This window comes from Chamaea fasciata, unplaced genomic scaffold (genome assembly GCF_029207755.1).
Source record: "Chamaea fasciata isolate MVZ Bird 193981 ecotype frontalis unplaced genomic scaffold, bChaFas1.0.hap1 SCAF_11, whole genome shotgun sequence".
Taxonomy (NCBI): Eukaryota; Metazoa; Chordata; class Aves; order Passeriformes; family Sylviidae; genus Chamaea; species Chamaea fasciata.
In genome coordinates this window covers 13106383-13124547 of record NW_027094096.1, presented here as the reverse complement: position 1 = coordinate 13124547, position 18165 = coordinate 13106383, and the positions used below count along the sequence as shown (strand labels likewise).

At 43.2% G+C, this 18165-nt stretch overlaps 1 protein-coding gene across 2 annotated transcripts in view; it reads left to right on the top strand.

The window, feature by feature from the left end:
* The first annotated feature begins 2788 nt into the window (after positions 1-2788).
* Positions 2789-18165, top strand: part of PLOD2 (procollagen-lysine,2-oxoglutarate 5-dioxygenase 2) — a 51121-nt gene continuing 35744 nt past the window's right edge. For both annotated transcript variants that reach the window (XM_066193287.1, XM_066193286.1), the window contains exons 1-2: positions 2789-3030; positions 17108-17199. In XM_066193287.1, coding sequence (XP_066049384.1) covers positions 2940-3030; positions 17108-17199 — 183 coding nt within the window. In that variant the 5' untranslated portion in view covers positions 2789-2939. The remainder of the gene's footprint in view (positions 3031-17107; positions 17200-18165) is intronic.

Below are 18165 nucleotides of genomic sequence, written 5' to 3'. Positions count from 1 at the left end.
TTTGGACATTTCACTATATACTGCCTATGTTATTCCTCAAAATTGTTTTGGTTTGAGGGTAAGTTTCAGCTTAGGAGCTCAGATATTTAAGTGTTTTAAGTGTTGCAGATGCTACACCAATAATACAGTCCTGAAGCAGCCTGCAAAAGCATCAGGAGAGCTGAAGATCCTGCTAACCACCAGCTGCCAGTTCAGGCCTTGAAGCTGGTATTTGTGCACAAAAGCAGCATTTCTAACCCAAGTGTCTGTGAGGGCAGGGCAAGACAGTGCCCCTGAGCACTGCACAGCTGGCGCAGCTCAGTTCTGGAGTTTCACAAGCATTTTCCTTTCCATCAGCCAATGTCCAAGTGAAGCCTCTGGGGGTAGGAGATGTCTTGACCACATCTGTCACTTTGAAAGCAGTGTTTTGGGTAGTTTTCAGCTCTGTTTTCTCTCTGGGGACAAAGCTTGCATTTTCTAAGAACAGCCTAAAATTGAAATTAGCCTTCAAGAGACCATGGAAAATGACAAAAAAGGCATAAATTTCTAGTCCAAGTTTGGGCTTGCACTTACAGGTATGAGCTGTGCTTATATCACAGTTCTCTCAAGCCATTTCCCTCCTACTTTAGAAATCTGTCATTGCCAGCTATTTCCTTTCCATTCACTGTTGCATATTTACAGAGTTCTTTCACCAATTCTTTTCATTCCTCCCTGCTACTGTTTACTTGAACATTTTGATAACAAAATGCCTCTTACGATTCCTCTTGGACTCTCTCCCCTTTATGCCCGTTGGTTTCCACCTAACAGTGCTGTTTCAGGACCCTGTATTTTCTCTGGTGAAAGCAGCCATTTGTGACTGTGATTTGTCAAAGCACTGGGTATGTACATGACCATCAGCCACTGATTTTACTCTCAGTTCTAGGGGCTGAAGCTTTGTCTCATTCCCATTCCATCCCTGGGAGCCATGACATCATCTCCATGGTATTCTGAAATTATACCCAGTGGTCCTGTTTTTTCCTCTCAGACTTTATTGAAGAAATCTGTGATTTCTTTCAGGGTTGATGGTACTCAGTGTGTTCTACATGTCTTTAGTGATTTATTCTCAATGAGGCTTTTTTCTTTTTTTCAGCTTTGCAATTATACTTTCTTTCTATCTCTCAGTACAAGTGTTATCATTAAGCTGTTCTGGATCTGAGGTGAGGTTTGATCTGTTGATGACATCTTTTGAAATGCTTGCCTAAATTCTTTTCTACCTTAAAACTACAGCTGTGAAATATTAACTATTTTTTTCCATCTTCATTTTCCATTGGCCAAATTTCTTGAACGTATTTATTGAAAAACCAAACCTGAAGATGGATGTACTTGGAGGATCATCCCAGTCATGGCATTGCTCACTTTCAGCTAATGTGGTGAGGTGAGCAGCAGAAGTGCTTGTTCTTGGAAGAGTGAGCAGAGTCTGTTCATGGATGTGTGCAGTAATGTGGTCATACTGTCTGCATTCAAACCATATTTGTTCTCTGGTGAATCTCTGCATGCCTGGGAAGGTGGGAGGAAAAAGTACATAATGAGTAATTGCCCAAGAACTGGAGGATAATTTTTATTTCTCAATTTTTCTCAAGTTTTTGTAATCAATTGCATAATTACATTTTTAGTTCCCAGCTGCTATTTTCACGAACCTCTGCATTGCAGGAGAACCTTCAGACCAAGGACCCAGTCTCTGTTTGGTTTGCTCTCCATCCCTGCTGTCTGTGTAGTCTGATCCAGAAAGAATGAGATCTCCCAATTAACCATAAAGGCATCTGGGAGAATAATGCAGGCTCTGATTCCTGCCCTGGGTTCCAAATAACAGCATGCATTTCTTAGAGCTGTAGTAGCCCAGGTCAAGTTTTCCCTTTCTTTTCCCCTTTTATTTCTGTTCTCTATAGGTCCAAAAAAGAACATCTGTTAAGCCCATAGAGACATTTAGGATAAAAAAAAATGAGGTGTCTATTTGATGGTTATATATGTGGAACTCAAATACATTAATCTTACTTTCACCACTAATTTCTGTTTTGGATTATGCCTTTGTTCTTCAAATAGTACTTCCAAGGTGTAAATCTACAGGGATTCCAATAGGTTGACATCTGCTTTATAATTTTATGTCACTTTTAAATATTTATGATATTTTTTGAATATGCTTTGTATCACAATAAGAAAAAGAGTGAAGAGGTGGACCAGTGCACTTCCTTTATAATCACCGCGCTTGCCAGCACTGATTTTTTTTTTTTTTTGGCTATTATTTAATGGTAAAAATGTAGCAGACTTGTGTGTTTTGATTAGACAAACGAACTGAGTGAGCTGAACGCTGAGATGATGGAGGTTTTGACAGACGCGTCCTTGTCAAGCAGAGCGGATGGGCAGTGCGCTCCCGATGCCATCAAGGCACACAGGAGGAAGGCTCGCATCGTTTCCCGGCTCACGCCGTAGCGGCTTCAGGTACTGACGACCTCCCGAACAAAATCACATTTTCGGGAACAGGTTTATCGGGACGTAATGAAAACACTGAGCAAGTATCTGGCGGGGCAGGGGAGCGTACCCGCCTGCACAGCAAGCGCGGGAGCGCTCCCGCCCGGCAGCGCCCTGCCGCCGGCTCCGTGCCCGCGGCTCCGCCCGAGCAGCGCCGCGCCCGCGGCGGCGGGGCCGGGGCCGGGGCCGGGGCCGGGGCCGAGGCGGGGCTTGGCCGCTCGTCCCTCCCCGGCGGCGGCGGCCCCGTGCGCCCACTGCGGCTCCTGTTGCGCCGCCGGTGCTCCGGCTGCCCGGCCCGCCCACGGCCGTATAAACCCCGGCGCGGGGGGAGCAGCGAGGAGGAGCGGTGTCTGCCCGCCGCGCTTTCTCGCCGCCTCTTCCCCGCTCTCCTTTTCCACGGCCGCCGCTGTCGGGGGCTGGTGGCGCGGGCAGGCCGGCGGGTGCGGAGAGCGAAGATGGCGAGGAGCGGCGCCCGGTGGCTCGTGCTGCTGTCGCTGCTGGCCCTGGCGCTGCCGGCGGCGGCGGAGCGGAGCCCCGGCCCCGCAGGTGAGCGCGGCGCGGGGGCTGGGATGCGGCGCGGGGGCTGGGATGCGGCGCGGGGGCTGGGATGCGGTGCGGGGGCTGGGATGCGGCGCGGGGGCTGGGATGCGGCGCGGGGGCTGGGATGCGGTGCGGGGGCTGGGATGCGGTGCGGGGGTTGGGATGCGGTGGCCGTGCCCGAGGGGGTTGTGTGCGGGCGTCGGGGATGCGCTGCTGGCCGGGTGGCATCGGCCGCTTTGTGCCTTGCCGGCTCGGCAACATCCGCCGGGAAGGGAACGCTGGGACCCGCCGGGTTATTTATTTATTTCCCACCGGCCCGTCCCTGCCCCGCACGGTAACGCGGAGCGGCTCGGCGCTGGGGGAGGGGGCCGCCGGGGCAGCGATAACTAATTCCATTTAAGGGAGAGAAAGAAAAAAAGAAAATTTCCTTAAGGGGAATTGAGACTCCTAAACTTTGTCTTTGCTCGCTCCCCGCCTCTTTTCCTCCTGTCTCCACGAGGCAAGGTGCTGATGAACGTATTTTTCCAGTGCTCGGAAAAGCAATAGCATCAGTCGCTGCTTCTCTGAACTTGAGCAACCGCTGATGAGGTTTCTTCGTGCAAAAGTCAGCCGGAGACTCCAGTGCCTCTTCCCGTCCTGCAGAGCCTTCCCTGCCTTTCACTCGTGTAGTGGTTTTTGTTTCAAGGAGCCGGGGCGTAGAAAGAAATTTTATCTTCAGCATGTAAAATAAAGAAATGTATACAGGGAATTCCCTCAGGGAGAGGTGTCCAAGCGCATGTATGTCCAACAATATGCCAAAACATTTTTTTTTTCTCCAATACTGTTTAGAGTCCGTACTTCTGATTTCTGTTCTAGGCATACAAAGGTATTTCATCCCTCTACATTATTACCCCATGAAATCCAGAATAGTTTCATTTCTTGGCTTGCTTTCTCAAGAGCTATCAAGTTACTTTTAATATCTAGCTTAATTTCTTCTGGGGTGAACGAGGAGGCTTCTTTATTTGAGCAGCATGTTTCACCAGCGAGTTCTAACTTTGATATTAAAACTACTGATTTAGTTGATAAGTAGTGTAAAAAGTCAAAATAATTTTTTTAAAAGCTGTTGAAGAGTACCAGACCACTCAATAAAGTTCTAATTTCCAGTTTTTGTAATACTTTGCTCCTTTTGGCTATTCAGAGTATTTCTCTGAAGGCTGTGCTGTGGTTGCTGTGTGTTGGGGGGGTGTGAGCATTACCCTTCAGCCTCTGCTGCCCCTCGGAATGCACCCCTTGGGGAGAGGTTTGAGCAAAAAGTTGAGCTCCTATCCCTGTTTCCAGGGCAAGGAGATTGTAAGTCGAACTTCTTTGGAAATCACTTATGGCAAACAGTTTACTCTTGCAAACATATCTATTCAAATAATGTTTTGTTTTAACTGTGCACTTGAAATGCGGGCTCTCAGGCTCGTCTAAACTAATAGCTGGCATGATAAGGGTTTTTCTTTAATCCTGCTGCTTTTCAAATGTGTGCAAAGTAGAGTCCCTATCCAGACAGGACTGTATGCTTCAACAACCCAAAAATAGACTGCTTTGTCTATATCAATAATAAAAATGATTCTACACAAGTTACAGTGCAAGAAAACACGATAGGTTTATATATCGGTGTTCATGCAGGAAGACCTTAATTCTTTTTAATTTAGACACGAGTAGCCTGAACTGTAGCAATCTCTGCTGAACTGAAACCACTCTGAGAGTAGTTTCTTGACCTCAGACACTGCCTGCTGTGTTACTTGTTTTTATTCCAGTTTTAACCCTGAAATGTTTTCCCTGAGTTTGTGCTGTATTACTTGAAGAAGTGCAGACCTTATGCTGCCTCTATTTCTCGAGATCTGTTTTTTAATTTCTAGTCTCTTGATACTTCATACAGTTCGGTGTAAAACAGCAGGCAAAGACACAATTTACATGTCAGTTTGTAATGCAGTCTATTAGTGTTGCTTACTTGTGACAAAACCTCTAACAAGACTGTCTGGAACCAACTGCCAAGCTGCATCTTTGTTTCTTTGTAAGACTTTACTTAGAAAGGCTTGGAAAAGCAATTGCAGGAGAGCTGCCTGTTGCCCAGCACTGGTTACAGGGAGCGATCAGCGCGGCCCTGTGGCAAACCGTGTTTGCAGAAATCCCTCTGCGCTCCTTCCTTGGCCGCAGGTTTATGTTTCAGGCAATCACAGAGAAGGGCACTGTTGAGCTCTGAAACACTGGCTCCTGTGTGGTGAAGATGCAAAAGTTTCTGTGTTAAAACATCAGCGCTGAAAAATTTCCATTGCACCATGCTTGCTGCTTGCAGATCTCTTATTGTGACACACAGGAAGTCAGTGGAAATGACATTTGTGACTGTGTGAGAGGCAGACGCTCTCTTGGCAGCAGATGTAGATGATGTTCTCACCTAGGATGTTTTATCAATCAGCCGTTTGCACGGAAAATGACTTTGCAGCCTTTGAGTCTGTTCCCCCGAGTGGTTGTGGTGACTTGGCCGGAGAGGCGCTGAGGCATGGGGACCCAGGATGTAACGGTGGCTGTCAGGAGGGGTTTGAGGTGGGCCCCATGGTTTGTTGCTGGTTGTGTGCCCTCCCCAAGTGGGACGGGTGGTTTGGGGGGCTCCAGCAGCGTGGGTGGCTTCCCAGAGCAGCTGGGCTGGGAGGTGTGGCGGTTCATCTGGCTGTGGAGCACGCGGAGGCGCTGGGCTTTCCGCCACCCCAGCGTCCCTCAAGTGCTGCTCACAAATGGTTCAAGCAGTAATTGCTGGCAGGTCTAGCTCTGCAAGAACTCACTTTGAGATACAGCATGTGCTGCTGCCATTTCTGTTAATTTGGGCTCAGCCTAAGTGGTCTGAGTGACGGCGATCGATAGGCCTTTCCTTCTGGGTCACCTGTGGTGCCCAGACAGCAAAATTTAGTCATTCAACCATCCTGACATACTTATTAGAAGTACTGGCAGCCTCAGCATGCTTGGTGAAGGAGAGGCCATAAGCACAGCACTCTGTGCCTGCATCTGTCTCTCTGCCCAGTTTTCTGTCTCTTGCCTCTTTACTGGTGCTACTTCTGTCTCCTTTTGTCACCACAGTACCTAAAACTGCTACGTAAACCTGGTTTATGGAAAAACCTCCTCCAGATCTCATGGGAGTTTTGTGCCCTTTTTGTGAGGTCTGTTTGAACAAGCTGTCCCTTAGAGGAGAAGGGTAAAAGCAGAGGGTGATGAACCCAGAACTGACTGTGCATTAGACAGTGCTTGGGCTACCTGTGTCTGGGGCACATCATGCAGGTGCCATCAGTGTGCCCCACTTAGATGGGAATTACCTATTCATGGCGGTATCTGCAGCCTCCAGCTTTGAAATAAACAGGGAATGACAAATGAAGTAGTGTGTAGTGGGGGGTGTGGGTGTTTGGAAGTTAGCTAAAAAAAAGCAAGTGTTGCAGTAATGGTGCAGAGCAGCAAAGTTTTTCTTTCATCGTGTCTTTTTCTCTGGAAAATATTCATCCTTGAAGACACCCAAGGTTTGCAGTCTAAGTTCTCCGTAGCACTTGAGTTAGAGGCTGCACAATGTCAGTCTGTTTGGTAAAAATAAAACAAAAAATGTAGATTTATTTGGTCAGACCTTCCTTTCTTTTGGTAGGTGAAGGTAATAATTAAGCTGTGGAAGTACACCACAGGGTTGGATGTGACATTGCTTTGCTCTGTGATATGCATTGCGATTACTGCAACTTTGACTATAAAATGCATTTTCAGTTAAAGCAAGGAGAAGTGAAACAGTTGTGACCTTATCATCAACACTGGATGCTGCAAATTGCACTGAAGAGGTACAGTGGAATGACCGCTGTATTTATCTGAGCCAGGGGTGGTTTATGCGAAATGTATTCCTGTCTAGGATCTAAATTAACATTATTTCTCAGGGTTTTCTTTAGGTTGGTGGCATATTCTGGAGATTCATCATTTATGGGCAAGGTTTTAGCTTTTTCCCTCACTGCTGCTTACTTAAGCATAGGTGACTTTGTCTTTTCATGGGGAAGTGTTTAGTTTGTCTCTTGAATTAGCACTATTGCAGTGTGTAATCCAAAGCAGTATCTTTCCGTTTGTGTAGAGCTGCCAGTCTGAATTACGAATTAATTGACATGCTGCTCAAGTGAATTCCTTTGTCATGGGGAGTAAGCATGGTTGCAGTAAGGGCATTTTTGTTTTCATTTATAATGTTAATTTTTTATGGTTTTTGAGGGACCAGTTGCAAACAGGTTGGAAAGGGAAGAATATTTTTGATCCCTCTTAATTTGAACAATAGCAGGGTTCTCCAGCACAAAACACAACTTGACCAAACAGATTAGCAGCAGGTTTGTGTCTCATGTGTGGTAATGTAGCTCTAGAGAAAAAATGACACTTAACTCTCAAGGAATACATGCTTGCAAGCACAGCCTGACACTACAGATAACTTTAGGGTTAATAGAACTGCTTCTAGATTTTTCCGTAAGGTGAATTTAATTTTAAAAATATGGATTGTACTGGTGATAAGGAAACTAAATAAATGAAGACACAATTTTATCCCAGATATCTATTTTTGTAAGCAAAGAGTAAGTATGTTTTTAAAGCTGCAGTATTTGTAATAATTGGAAACATACTGTAAGGAAAAAAAGACAAAAATCCTAAACAAAAATAGACTTGTCATTTAAGTGCCGCTCCTCTGAGAATTAATTGTGTACCTGTGGTTCTGTATTGGTGTGCTGAATGATCCCATTCCTGCTGAAATCAGCTGTGCAGAAACTGCACCAACATCTGATAGCATTGCTCCTTTAATTTTTTTGCTTCTTTTTTAAAAAAAGTAAAAATGGATCATTTAGTTTTGTAATTCATGTGAAACTTTAATACAGTGTCTTTTTAAGCATTTTACTTCTGTTTTGCATCACTGTAAAGCCATTGGATCAGAACCAGGCTCATAACTTTAGTATTTGAAGTTGCTGGATGAAATGTACGATGTTAAAACATCTTTAAATATACATCACACATGCCAGGTCTTGGTGTCTTGTGTCACAAGTAGGACAGAATTTTTTATTTCATGATTTGAAGGACCGAGTTGTATAGGACAGGGCACAAGTGTGGAGTTTAAATTTCTTGTTCACACAGAAAGGGGAACTTTGAAAAGTATGGGATTTTGGTTTTAAATTTTTATTTTTGGGGTAGTGTCACTTGTGTGTGAAGAATTTTACATGTCTAGTGTTTGGACACAGGGCCAGATGTGAAGCTCTAGGGCAGCTTTTTCAAGTGAACTGACTGATCTGGGTGGTAGCATCTGCTTACAACATGAGCTGCAGTGCAGGCATGAAGCACAGCAAGGGAAGCTGTGGGTCTTCAGGATGGCCCCACTTCCAGCTTTAATTCTTCTTTTTTTTTTTAAAGACTAGTCAAAGGAGAAACTCATTGCAAATCTTAACTGCTGAGTTTCATTGATGGATTGATTAGCTGTCAAAAGATTGACTTCAGCAGTGCCTGGTGCTGTGTGTGACCACTTCTGTTTTAACAGCTGGGTTTGTTAAACAGCAGCCCAAGAAGAAATATGCTCTTCTCCAGATACATATTTATGAGAGAGACAAGAGAGGGCAAGGCTACAAAAAGGCAGAAGCTGAGTAAACTTTCCCACTTAGGCAGCTGATGCTAATTGTGTCCTGCTCTCAGGACACAGCCCCAGTGACAGTTTATAGAGGGGCTGTCCAAGCCACGCGTTCAGGCAAGACGCAGCCTGTGCCATGACTCCATCCACTTTGCTCTCAAGATTTTTGTGGTTTGATTTCTATCTGGGCACCCATAAACAGCTGCAACCTGATCTGTTCCCCATTTGTCAGGAAGTTAGGCAGCTAGGAGTTCCTTCATGCATGGTAATGATGTCATTTACAAACAGTTGATTTTAATTTTTTCTTAGTTTGGGAACTAAGGAATACATCTTATCTTTCTTTTACTGCAGAATAGCTGACTCAGTACATAGGGTCTCATCCAAGTCCTCTGAAACTGATGGAAAAACACTTTACCGCTGCTTGTATTTGGCTTTGTTCAACTATCAAAACAAGGAAACCTTGCATTAGAGCGAGTGCAGGCCTGAGCAGTGGCCAGTGCTGTGCTCGGGGCTGACGTGCGTGATTGATGAGTGCACATACAGTTCTTAATGAGCTCTTGTTGACTATATATTCAATACTACTGAATTAAAAGAAAGTAAGTTAAGAGCTGAGACATAATCAGCTTTCAAATGCTTCCTGAAATCAATTGTATATTGGGAGTTCTTGCTAATCTTTGAAAGTGTGTGTAGGTATGGATACACATACAGAAAGAGCTGTGATTCGTGTGTCACAAATTTTTTATTTAATTGGTTTTGACCTGGCTCTGTTCAACGTTTGATCATTTTGATGTAACTGTTTTAGCTGCTCTTATCAGTGTGACATCTGAAACATTGTGGTAAAAGACAGCAGCGAGCAGCAGCTCTGTACACTTGCCATTTGAGTCACTTTGCATGGAAGAGGAAAATGCCTGTTCACACCACTGCGTGCTGTGACTTAAAGCCTGAGGGAATTTCAGTTTGTAGAAAAGAAAAAAAAAAAAATTGGTGTCCTGTCCAGGGGCTCTGTGTTAGCAAGTGCTGATCTAGCATAGATTCTCTACTGTGAGAAAATTCAGAGCAGCTCATGCTTAGGGTAAGGATGTGTTTTTGCTAACTCAGCTTCTTTGTTCCTTTAAAACATATGAGAAGAGGGAAAACGCTGGCGCAGGCGGCATGTACTGTGTCTGAGGAAGTTGCAACAGTACCAGCTATTTGAAAGTACTTGAAAAGTGGGAAATGATACTTTCTATATTTCTTTCCCTAGAGAGCTCCTGAAAGCGTTTTGGCTTTATTGAGTGTATTCCCTGGCTTGGCACAGTGTTGGCAGCTTTGATACCAGCAGCTGTTGCTCTATAACTTCAGCAAGGTTTACAGATAATGTGGAAGAGCACAGGAAGGATTACCCATAGGCAGCCCATGCATTGAGTGATCCTGATAACCATAAATGCCAATTGTGGTTATAAACTGTTTACAACAGCTTAAAAACAGAAGTGTTTTTGTTTCTTTGTTTGTTTTGTTTTGTTTTGTTTTGTTTTGTTTTTCTGCAGGTTAAACAGAATAGAGATCAGATGGCAGCAGAGGTGATACTTGTCTGCCTCCATTAGTTAGTTCTGCAATAACTTTATACCATCAAAAGAAAGATTTCTACAAATCTGTTAGTAGCTGGCCAAGAGGAATCTCATAACTTTTTAGAAATTACAAGAGTAATGTTAGTGTTGCTGTCTGTATTTTGCAGTAAGACATGTATGCATCGAAGTGCAGTGATTAAAGGGAGGTTCATCATACAGAGGAAAACAGATCAAACTGAGGTCTATACAGTAAGGTCTGCTTCTTCAAATTCTGGCCTTTAGAGGCAGTGGTTCTTAGGAAACCTCTTTCACACAGGAATTTTATTTGTATAGAAAATCAGTATGTACTGTGTGTTGGGCAATCCATGACTGCTCTTAACTTGCTGTCTGTTAAGTCTAATTTTATCTTTTATTTTAACTCATACCACTTTCTGATCTTTCATGAGCTTTTCAAACATCTTTTTTCTCCCATCCAAGGATAGATTTTAGCATCAATCCGGCCATATTACTGAACTGCAGAGAATCCAATCTTATTATGTGATCCTAGCTGTGGTTAGTGGGACATTGAAACCAGTCTGCCTCTCAGGGAAGCAGTGGAGTGTGGGATGAGTGGAGGCATGCAGCAGTGCTCTGTGCAGCGCGGAAGATGACTGGATTGTACAAAGATCAGATTAAAAAAACTTCAGGACTCCCAAGTATGAAGTAGTATTGTTTTATGCCCCAGTCATCTTTCCCCCTCCTGCAGTGTAATGCACATTTATTTCCTGAGAAAAGAAGATGACCGTGTTTGCTATTTCAGCACATTGTTGTGTTTCTAAAGAATCCTAGGGGAAAAATAAACAGCTGTCGGACGGCTCTGGCTTTTCCCTCTTTATGCCAAAAGTTTTATTGGACCAGAAACTCTGCTTTTGACTTACTACTTTATTTGAGCATATGTACATCATAAGCTCTCACTGGATGTGTATATACATAATATATGTACATATAGTTTGTGTTTTTCTCGTTGTGTACTTAAGATATTTGTTTGCTGCTGGATTACAGTAACCAAGTATATGTCTGTAGGTATAACTTATAATCATGGTTACATTGTATATGATGGGTTTTCCCCATCTCCAGCTGTTTGACATCTTTTCAGAGTATGCGGATTTTCAAATATTTTATTTGACACAGAATCTTAAGTTTAGGCAATAACTCCTATTCATAGCTGAAAATCCAAATTCCTTTTTGAAAAGTCTAGTATTGCCTTTGTGAGTGATAAGTCTAAGGCTGTGTTGTGCTAAAAGATCTGGATTTTGAAAGTGCTCTTTGGTGTTTTAGTTGTCTTAATGCTTCTTGGGATTTTGAACATATAGCCCGAGTCCATATAAATAGGGAAGTTGTTGGCACCACTGGTGATTCTCTAGTTATCTGCAGAGCTTCAGCTTGTCTTGAAAGCATGTGGAAGGATTGGATTTTGTGCTCTTTAAATTTCACAAGAGGAATCCATGCTGAAAACAGTTTTTTAGTTGTATTGAGCTTTAGTGCATTTCTCTAATGATAGAGAAGCATGCCTCTATGAGGTGTCAAGGCATGCTGAATCATGTCTGTGCTTTGCTTGGAGTTTGTTTGGGGTGGGGGATGGAGGTTTCCTTTTTTTTTTTTTTTCTTTTTTTGTTTGTTTTTTTGTGGGAAACTATATCCTGTTGATTACATTACCAGCGATTCAGGAGACATAGTAGGTAATTACATAGCTTTATCAATGAGCTTAGATGCATCCATGTGCATCTTCCAGGTGTCTGTCCAGCCTGTGCTGTAGTACTCCCAGACCTTTCTTTTCCATTTTGTGTGCTTTTTTCCCCCCTTAAATCCACAGAAGTATTCCTAGTATCCTTTCAGTTTCCAAGTTTTTTTTCCTGTGATATCTAGCAACTCATTTATTAGCTTGCTGTTGATTTATTTTGCATATTGTAAAAGCTAACTTTGTGTATCAATCTTTCCGTTAAATGAGCAGCTCAGGGTGAGATGTAATCTGCAAACAGGAAAGTAGGCTGTTTTATGTAGACACTAGAATATGGATAAAGGTGTATTACAAGTACCAAACATCATTTGTTTACCATTATAAGCCACTAGTTTTAAAGACAGAGATAGATTTTAATGTCATAATGTGGTACCATGAACAGATGTCTTTTGATCTTCCAGCTCGCTTCTACACCAGAGAAATCCGTAGTACTTGGATCCAAGGACAAAATGTCAGCTTCCGTGTGGCTGTGAGCATTATCCTCAGTTTTGGCTGCTCTGAAGCTACTATACTAGTGCCCACAACCCCTGGTAGAAATTACGTAGTAATCTCTGCGAGTGTTCATTCAAGATAAATAAGAACCATGTGGGTGTGTGAGGAATGACTGTAGTTCTTTGCATGCTTCTTTGCCAGGATACAGGAGAAAGGTCACTGCTACTTAAAGCGCTCCTACCGTGGCAATTCCTGCCTTAGACCTTGCCGGGCAATTCACTGAAGGCAAAGGCTCTGGTTTATTGATCTTCTTTCTGGAAATAAATATTTATGATGCAGTCAGGTCCCTGAATGTAGCAGAAAAAAAAAAAAAAGACTAGAAGAGTGAGTTGTTTTGATAAACTTTCACTGGATTTCCTAATGCGCTGCATGTGCTCCATGTGCAGTGTTGTTGTCTTTCACTACTTGTGTGCTAGAGGGTTTCTAATTTGCATGTAAAAATGAATTCTGTTAGTCACTGGATATACTTTTCTTGGCTAAACGCGTACCCTCTCAGGCTTGTTTTCAAAACAGAACAGCTGCTTTGTGGGTGTAAACTATCAGAAATCTGTCTGACACGATTTCATCCTGGTAACCAAACACATACCTGGCATGGAGCTCTTGGGGGATTTTTTTTCATGCCTTCCTGTTGAACTTCAGCAGAGGGTTTACATTTCCTTTTTACACAAACTGACTTGTGGAAATAAATGCCAAGCTCAGCAATCCCCTTGGTAAGTGCCAGGGTGCCTCTGGCAGGCTGTGTGCAGGGATGCCAGCAGCCTGTACCCTCTGTGGCATCTCAGCACCCTGCAAGGGGGGAGCAGTGGGACCTGCACCTGCTGTGTGCCTGGTCTCCTGGGAGTTTGCTCTTTGAGGATGCTCTTCCTGTTGGAAGGCGCTCCCAGGGTTGTATTTGCCCCTGTGTGGGGCGGATAATCAGGGTTGAACTGCTGAGCTAAAGCCTTTGTGTGAGATCACACAGCAGAGCTCCTTAGGGTGGACACCTCCATGGAGAATAAGGATGGTGAAGCAGGAATAGTGTTTGGCTGCAGCTGGAATTCCTTGTGAGGATTTTGCAGTGCTCTCACTGAGGACTACCAGGCCACAGTGGCAGCCTGGGGTCTGGGTAATTGCAGGCATCCTTCCACTGCTGTGCCTGTGTCTTCATTGCACAGCTGGAGGCAGGGATGCTGCTGGGCACTCGCTCAGCCTCTCTGTGCAGGGAGGGCCCTGGGGCAGCCCTGAACTCCTGCACCCACCACAGGGCCTGTCCTGGGGCCAGACCTGCCCTGTGCAGCAGGGACACTGTGGGTGGTAGCAGCTGAAATAGCTGAGCACATCCTGAAATGGAAATGACACTTGGATAAACTTACTGCCTTGGGAGTGTTGTTCTTCACATTCACACTCCTGTGGGATCTTGAAAGTCACTTTGTATCCATGTTGCTGTGCTCAAATGGGATGGAGAATTGTTCCAAGAAGTTGTTGTACCTAAATGTTGTGAGCAAGGAATAGACTTGTCGCAGTGAATGAAGTTTAAAAGGTTAAAAAGAAGTTCGCAGAAGTATTTAGTGGTCAGAAGCATTCTCTCCACTCGCTTCCACTGGCAGAAACAAACATCTCCCATGCTACGTTTAGTGGAAATCTGCCAGTGAAACTGCGCAAGTTGTCGCATCTAAATATAGTCACAGCAACCTACAGAAACTAGGCTAATATTTTTTATTAGCTGCAGGAGAATGGTTCTGCTTTCCTCATCTGGTTAATACCCCCTATAATGTGCCAAGGTAACTATACTTTACTGCAGTTTGCATTGTCTCTCCATATATACTACATATAGAATAAAAGCATGTTTCTCTGCTCTTTGGTCAGACACAACTTAAAAAAAGAAAAGAACAAACCATCCCACTAAACAAACAAACCAAAACAAACAAACAAACAAACAAATAAACAAACAAAAAAGAGGCCCCAGCAAAGACTAAGCAATTTATAAAGAAACTCTAATTCTAAAGGAACTTCAAATGCTATAATTGCACTTCTGCTTCACTTAGAAATTATTTAAGTGCTGCCTGCACTTAAAGGTCAGTGGTGCAACAAAGACATGAAGTAAAGCTTCTTAAACTTCTTCAACTCTAATTGAAAAAAAAGACCACGGATAAGCATGTTAACAAAAAAACATTTCCAATGTAAGTAGTACCTTTAAAATAGCTTTCTGTTGTTCTGTGGGTGCTTGCAAACCCCACTCAGGCAGCCTGTTTAGATTTCTTCATTGTTTGTTGCTGCAGTACAGGCTCTTATATCAGTATAAACTATATTATTTGCCTGCTCAGCTTTCTTCATTTCATATAGTTCAGGTTGAAATCCCTTATGATTTGGCACATTATTCTCTTTCCTCATGTTCCACAAAAGTAAAGTAACATACCAGACTCCATAGAGAATCTTGAAATACATGAATAATGTGTATTCCATAAGAGAGAGTAACAATATCCCATAAAGAACCAGAGATTTTTTTTTTTGCTTACCAAACTGTACTTGTATGTTAGTTTAAACTTTCTTTGACTTAGTAATTGTGGAAAGAATCTGATGCAGCCCACGTTTTGTCATTTACATCTTGTTGTCAAGTACAGATTTTTGTGATCTTTGCTGTTAGCGTTTCTTAGCAATGTGTAGGTGTGAAATATGCCTACTTCAAACCAAATTCCATGGTTATAGTCAGTGATCTGGTCACCTAGGAAACTTTTTCTAATGGGTCCGGTTGGCTTGATGATGCAATTCTGGTATGATCAGATTTTTCCAGTTCCCCGTAATTCAAATATGAAGCGCTTGAACAAAAAAGTCATCGTAATTTCCTTCCTAGAGGAAAACTCTCCTCTGTCTTCAGTTCTGTTTTAGTCATAGTCTAAGGCACAATATTCTTTATTCATTTTCTGGTGATTTCAGTAGAATTACTTGAAATTGCATGATCTTTGCAATAAACTGTTTGGAAGGTATTGAGCCATAACTGCCCCGTTTATGTCTCTTCGTGAGTCCATGTGAACTCATTGCACTGTGAGGTCCTCCTGTCCTTTTGAGATGTACTTGGGAGATCTTCTGATTCTTTGCTACGAAAGTCTACTAGCACTTAAGGGGGATAAAAAGGTGGAGCAGTTAATCTTCCAAATCTGTCTTTCCAAAATTTTTAGATGTTCAAGTTGATGGAAGAATTTACAATATTTTCAGTTTCTTCTTCGTTGTATATTGTATTGCAGGAGTGTTTCAGTGGGAACAGTATGAGTGCCACCTGAGACTGGTCTGCAGAGTTTGTCTGCTATGGCTACTTCACACAGACTTGAATTTCATTAGAACGGAGGGTTTTATGTTTTTCTACAAACTATGTCTGTATTCTGACAGGTAGTTCTGCCTGAGTCAATACATTTGAAGTATTGGCTGCAGAGCATCACGTGAGCAAGTTTCAAGGTGCGTTTCTCCTACGACGTGGGAACTGCGTCATTATCTTTTGTTGTTTTATGTCACATAAAACAAAATGGGGAGTGTGAGTGGTTTGAATACACTCAGGATGATGTCTTGGGTGTCTGAGGACTGCTAAGCCTGTGGTGGTGGACAAGGCTGAAGGGTTAATAGGAATGTTTTCCATAGCAGACACTTCTTGCACATGTTACTGGATTGAGGAAGGTAAATCCAGAGGATGTTTTTTTGGCAAGTAATGCAGTAACAGGCACTCCGTCTGGAATACTCATCATAGGTGATGAATTTTATTTTGTTGTAAGGATTGATCTCATGGGCTCTGTTTAGAGGGCAGCTGTTGCTTGAACTTGGCCTGAATTGGGGAAACTGCAATATACTCTGGCGTCCAGGCTGGTCTGATTAAATACTTGATTTTAGATAGGGATAAATCTGCCTCATAGCTTCAACTTTTTTGGTTTCATTATGCAGCATATTGCATAGGGTTCTAAATGTTCACAAGTTTAGTTGGGAAGCTATTTAGTGGAAATTCATGACCCCATCTGAACTGTGTTAAAAGCCCTAGAATGTGAAGAGGAAATTGATTGCATGGTCACTTGCCTGTGTGCAGTAAGAGGGCAAAATTAGCAGTGCTGAAATGTACATATGCTCTGAATAAAAAAAGACCAACCAAGCACACTCCTTGCTCTTTTGTTTCTGCCCAAGGACTTAAAAGCACTAAACGCTTTTTGTTGGGGCATTGGTTTCATTGGTTGGGGTTTTTTGACTTATTTTCAGTAAGGGTATGGACCATTAGCTTTCAGGGGAGCTACTGGGGTTGGGTGAAGTTCTCTCACCACCCCTCAGTCCTATGGTAACAGGTGACAGGATTAGCTCAGGCTGAAAAGTAGTAAGTTATTTTTGTTTTGAAGGTTTCTTCCTGTGCAGTAGTCATGCTGACTTTATTTTTGTGTCTTGAACTAATTGTTTACAGAGTGGTTAGACTTATTTGCTTTGTCTTCCAGAGGATAATTTTAAATACAGCACCTTGTCCACAGCAGTTGTTGTTTGGTAGTGTCTCACACCTGTACTGTGGCAGCGTATTTGCCTCCTCTCTTTGAATGAGATCCAGAAAATCATCCTAAGAAAGTGCTATTCATTGTATTTTATGTTACAAACTGTGCCTTGAAAGCATATTAAAACGTGTTCTTTCCTCTTCTTCCTCAGATAAACTTCTAGTCTTTACTGTAGCAACTAAAGAAACTGATGGCTTTCACCGTTTCATGCGAACTGCAAAGCATTTCAACTACACAGTAAAGGTATTGTTGTGTGTTTTGTACCAAGTATCTGTGCTGTCCGTGCTGTAAAACAGAGCCAGGATGTGGTAGCTGCCCTTGCTTTAGCTCCATTGTGTGCTGGGACAGAGGGAAACAGCAGCAGAGCTGGGGGGCAGGAAGGGCACTTGCTGCTCTGCCTGTTACCTGTTGGTGCCCCTCTGAAGCACCATGGGAGGGATGTGCTTCCCCTGCCTTAGGAGCTGCTTTGGAGGCTTGTAGCTGTCATGGCCAGCATCCTCCTCACTCACAGGTTCTGTCACAGAGCCTTGTTTTTCAGCGTGGCTGATTTTGTTTGCACGAACACTTCTGGGAGCCGTACTGCACTCAAGGGCTTTGGTTCTCTGTCCTTGAGCAAGGATGGAACACTGCTGCAAGGAGGGTCACAACTGGAAATTCCTTTGTTTCCCAGGAACCTGTAATTTCTGAGAAGACAATGTGTTTCTATCATTCTTGCCAGCCTTTTCCGTCTTGCTCTGTGCCTCCATGTGTCACGTACTTAGGTTGGCCTCTGTATGACCCTGGGAAAAAGGGAGGGCGCTAACCTTCTAAACTCTCCCCACAAATTGGTTTTGCCAAGAGAAAATCCAGGAATTCAGATGCTGCTATGAGATTTTTCTGCTTGCTTACCACAGTGCACTATAAATAGGAAATTATTTGGGTCTTTGACTCCTACCACTGAATTTAGAGGACTGAGAGAACCTTTCCTAATATGATAAAGCTGTACTAGAGCACCTGAATAGCCTGAGCTCTGGATACATCTTTCAGCTTTGCAGATTTATCCAAAACAGCATACCATGTAGTTCTTCCAGGCTTTATATGTTACAAAAACATTATGTTCAAAACACATAAAGATATTTTTTTTCCTTTTTAGACATGTAATCTGCTATAGTACTTGGCTGGGGAGGAGTTTTATGTTTAACTGAGTTTTAGCAGTGAGCTGTGTACTCG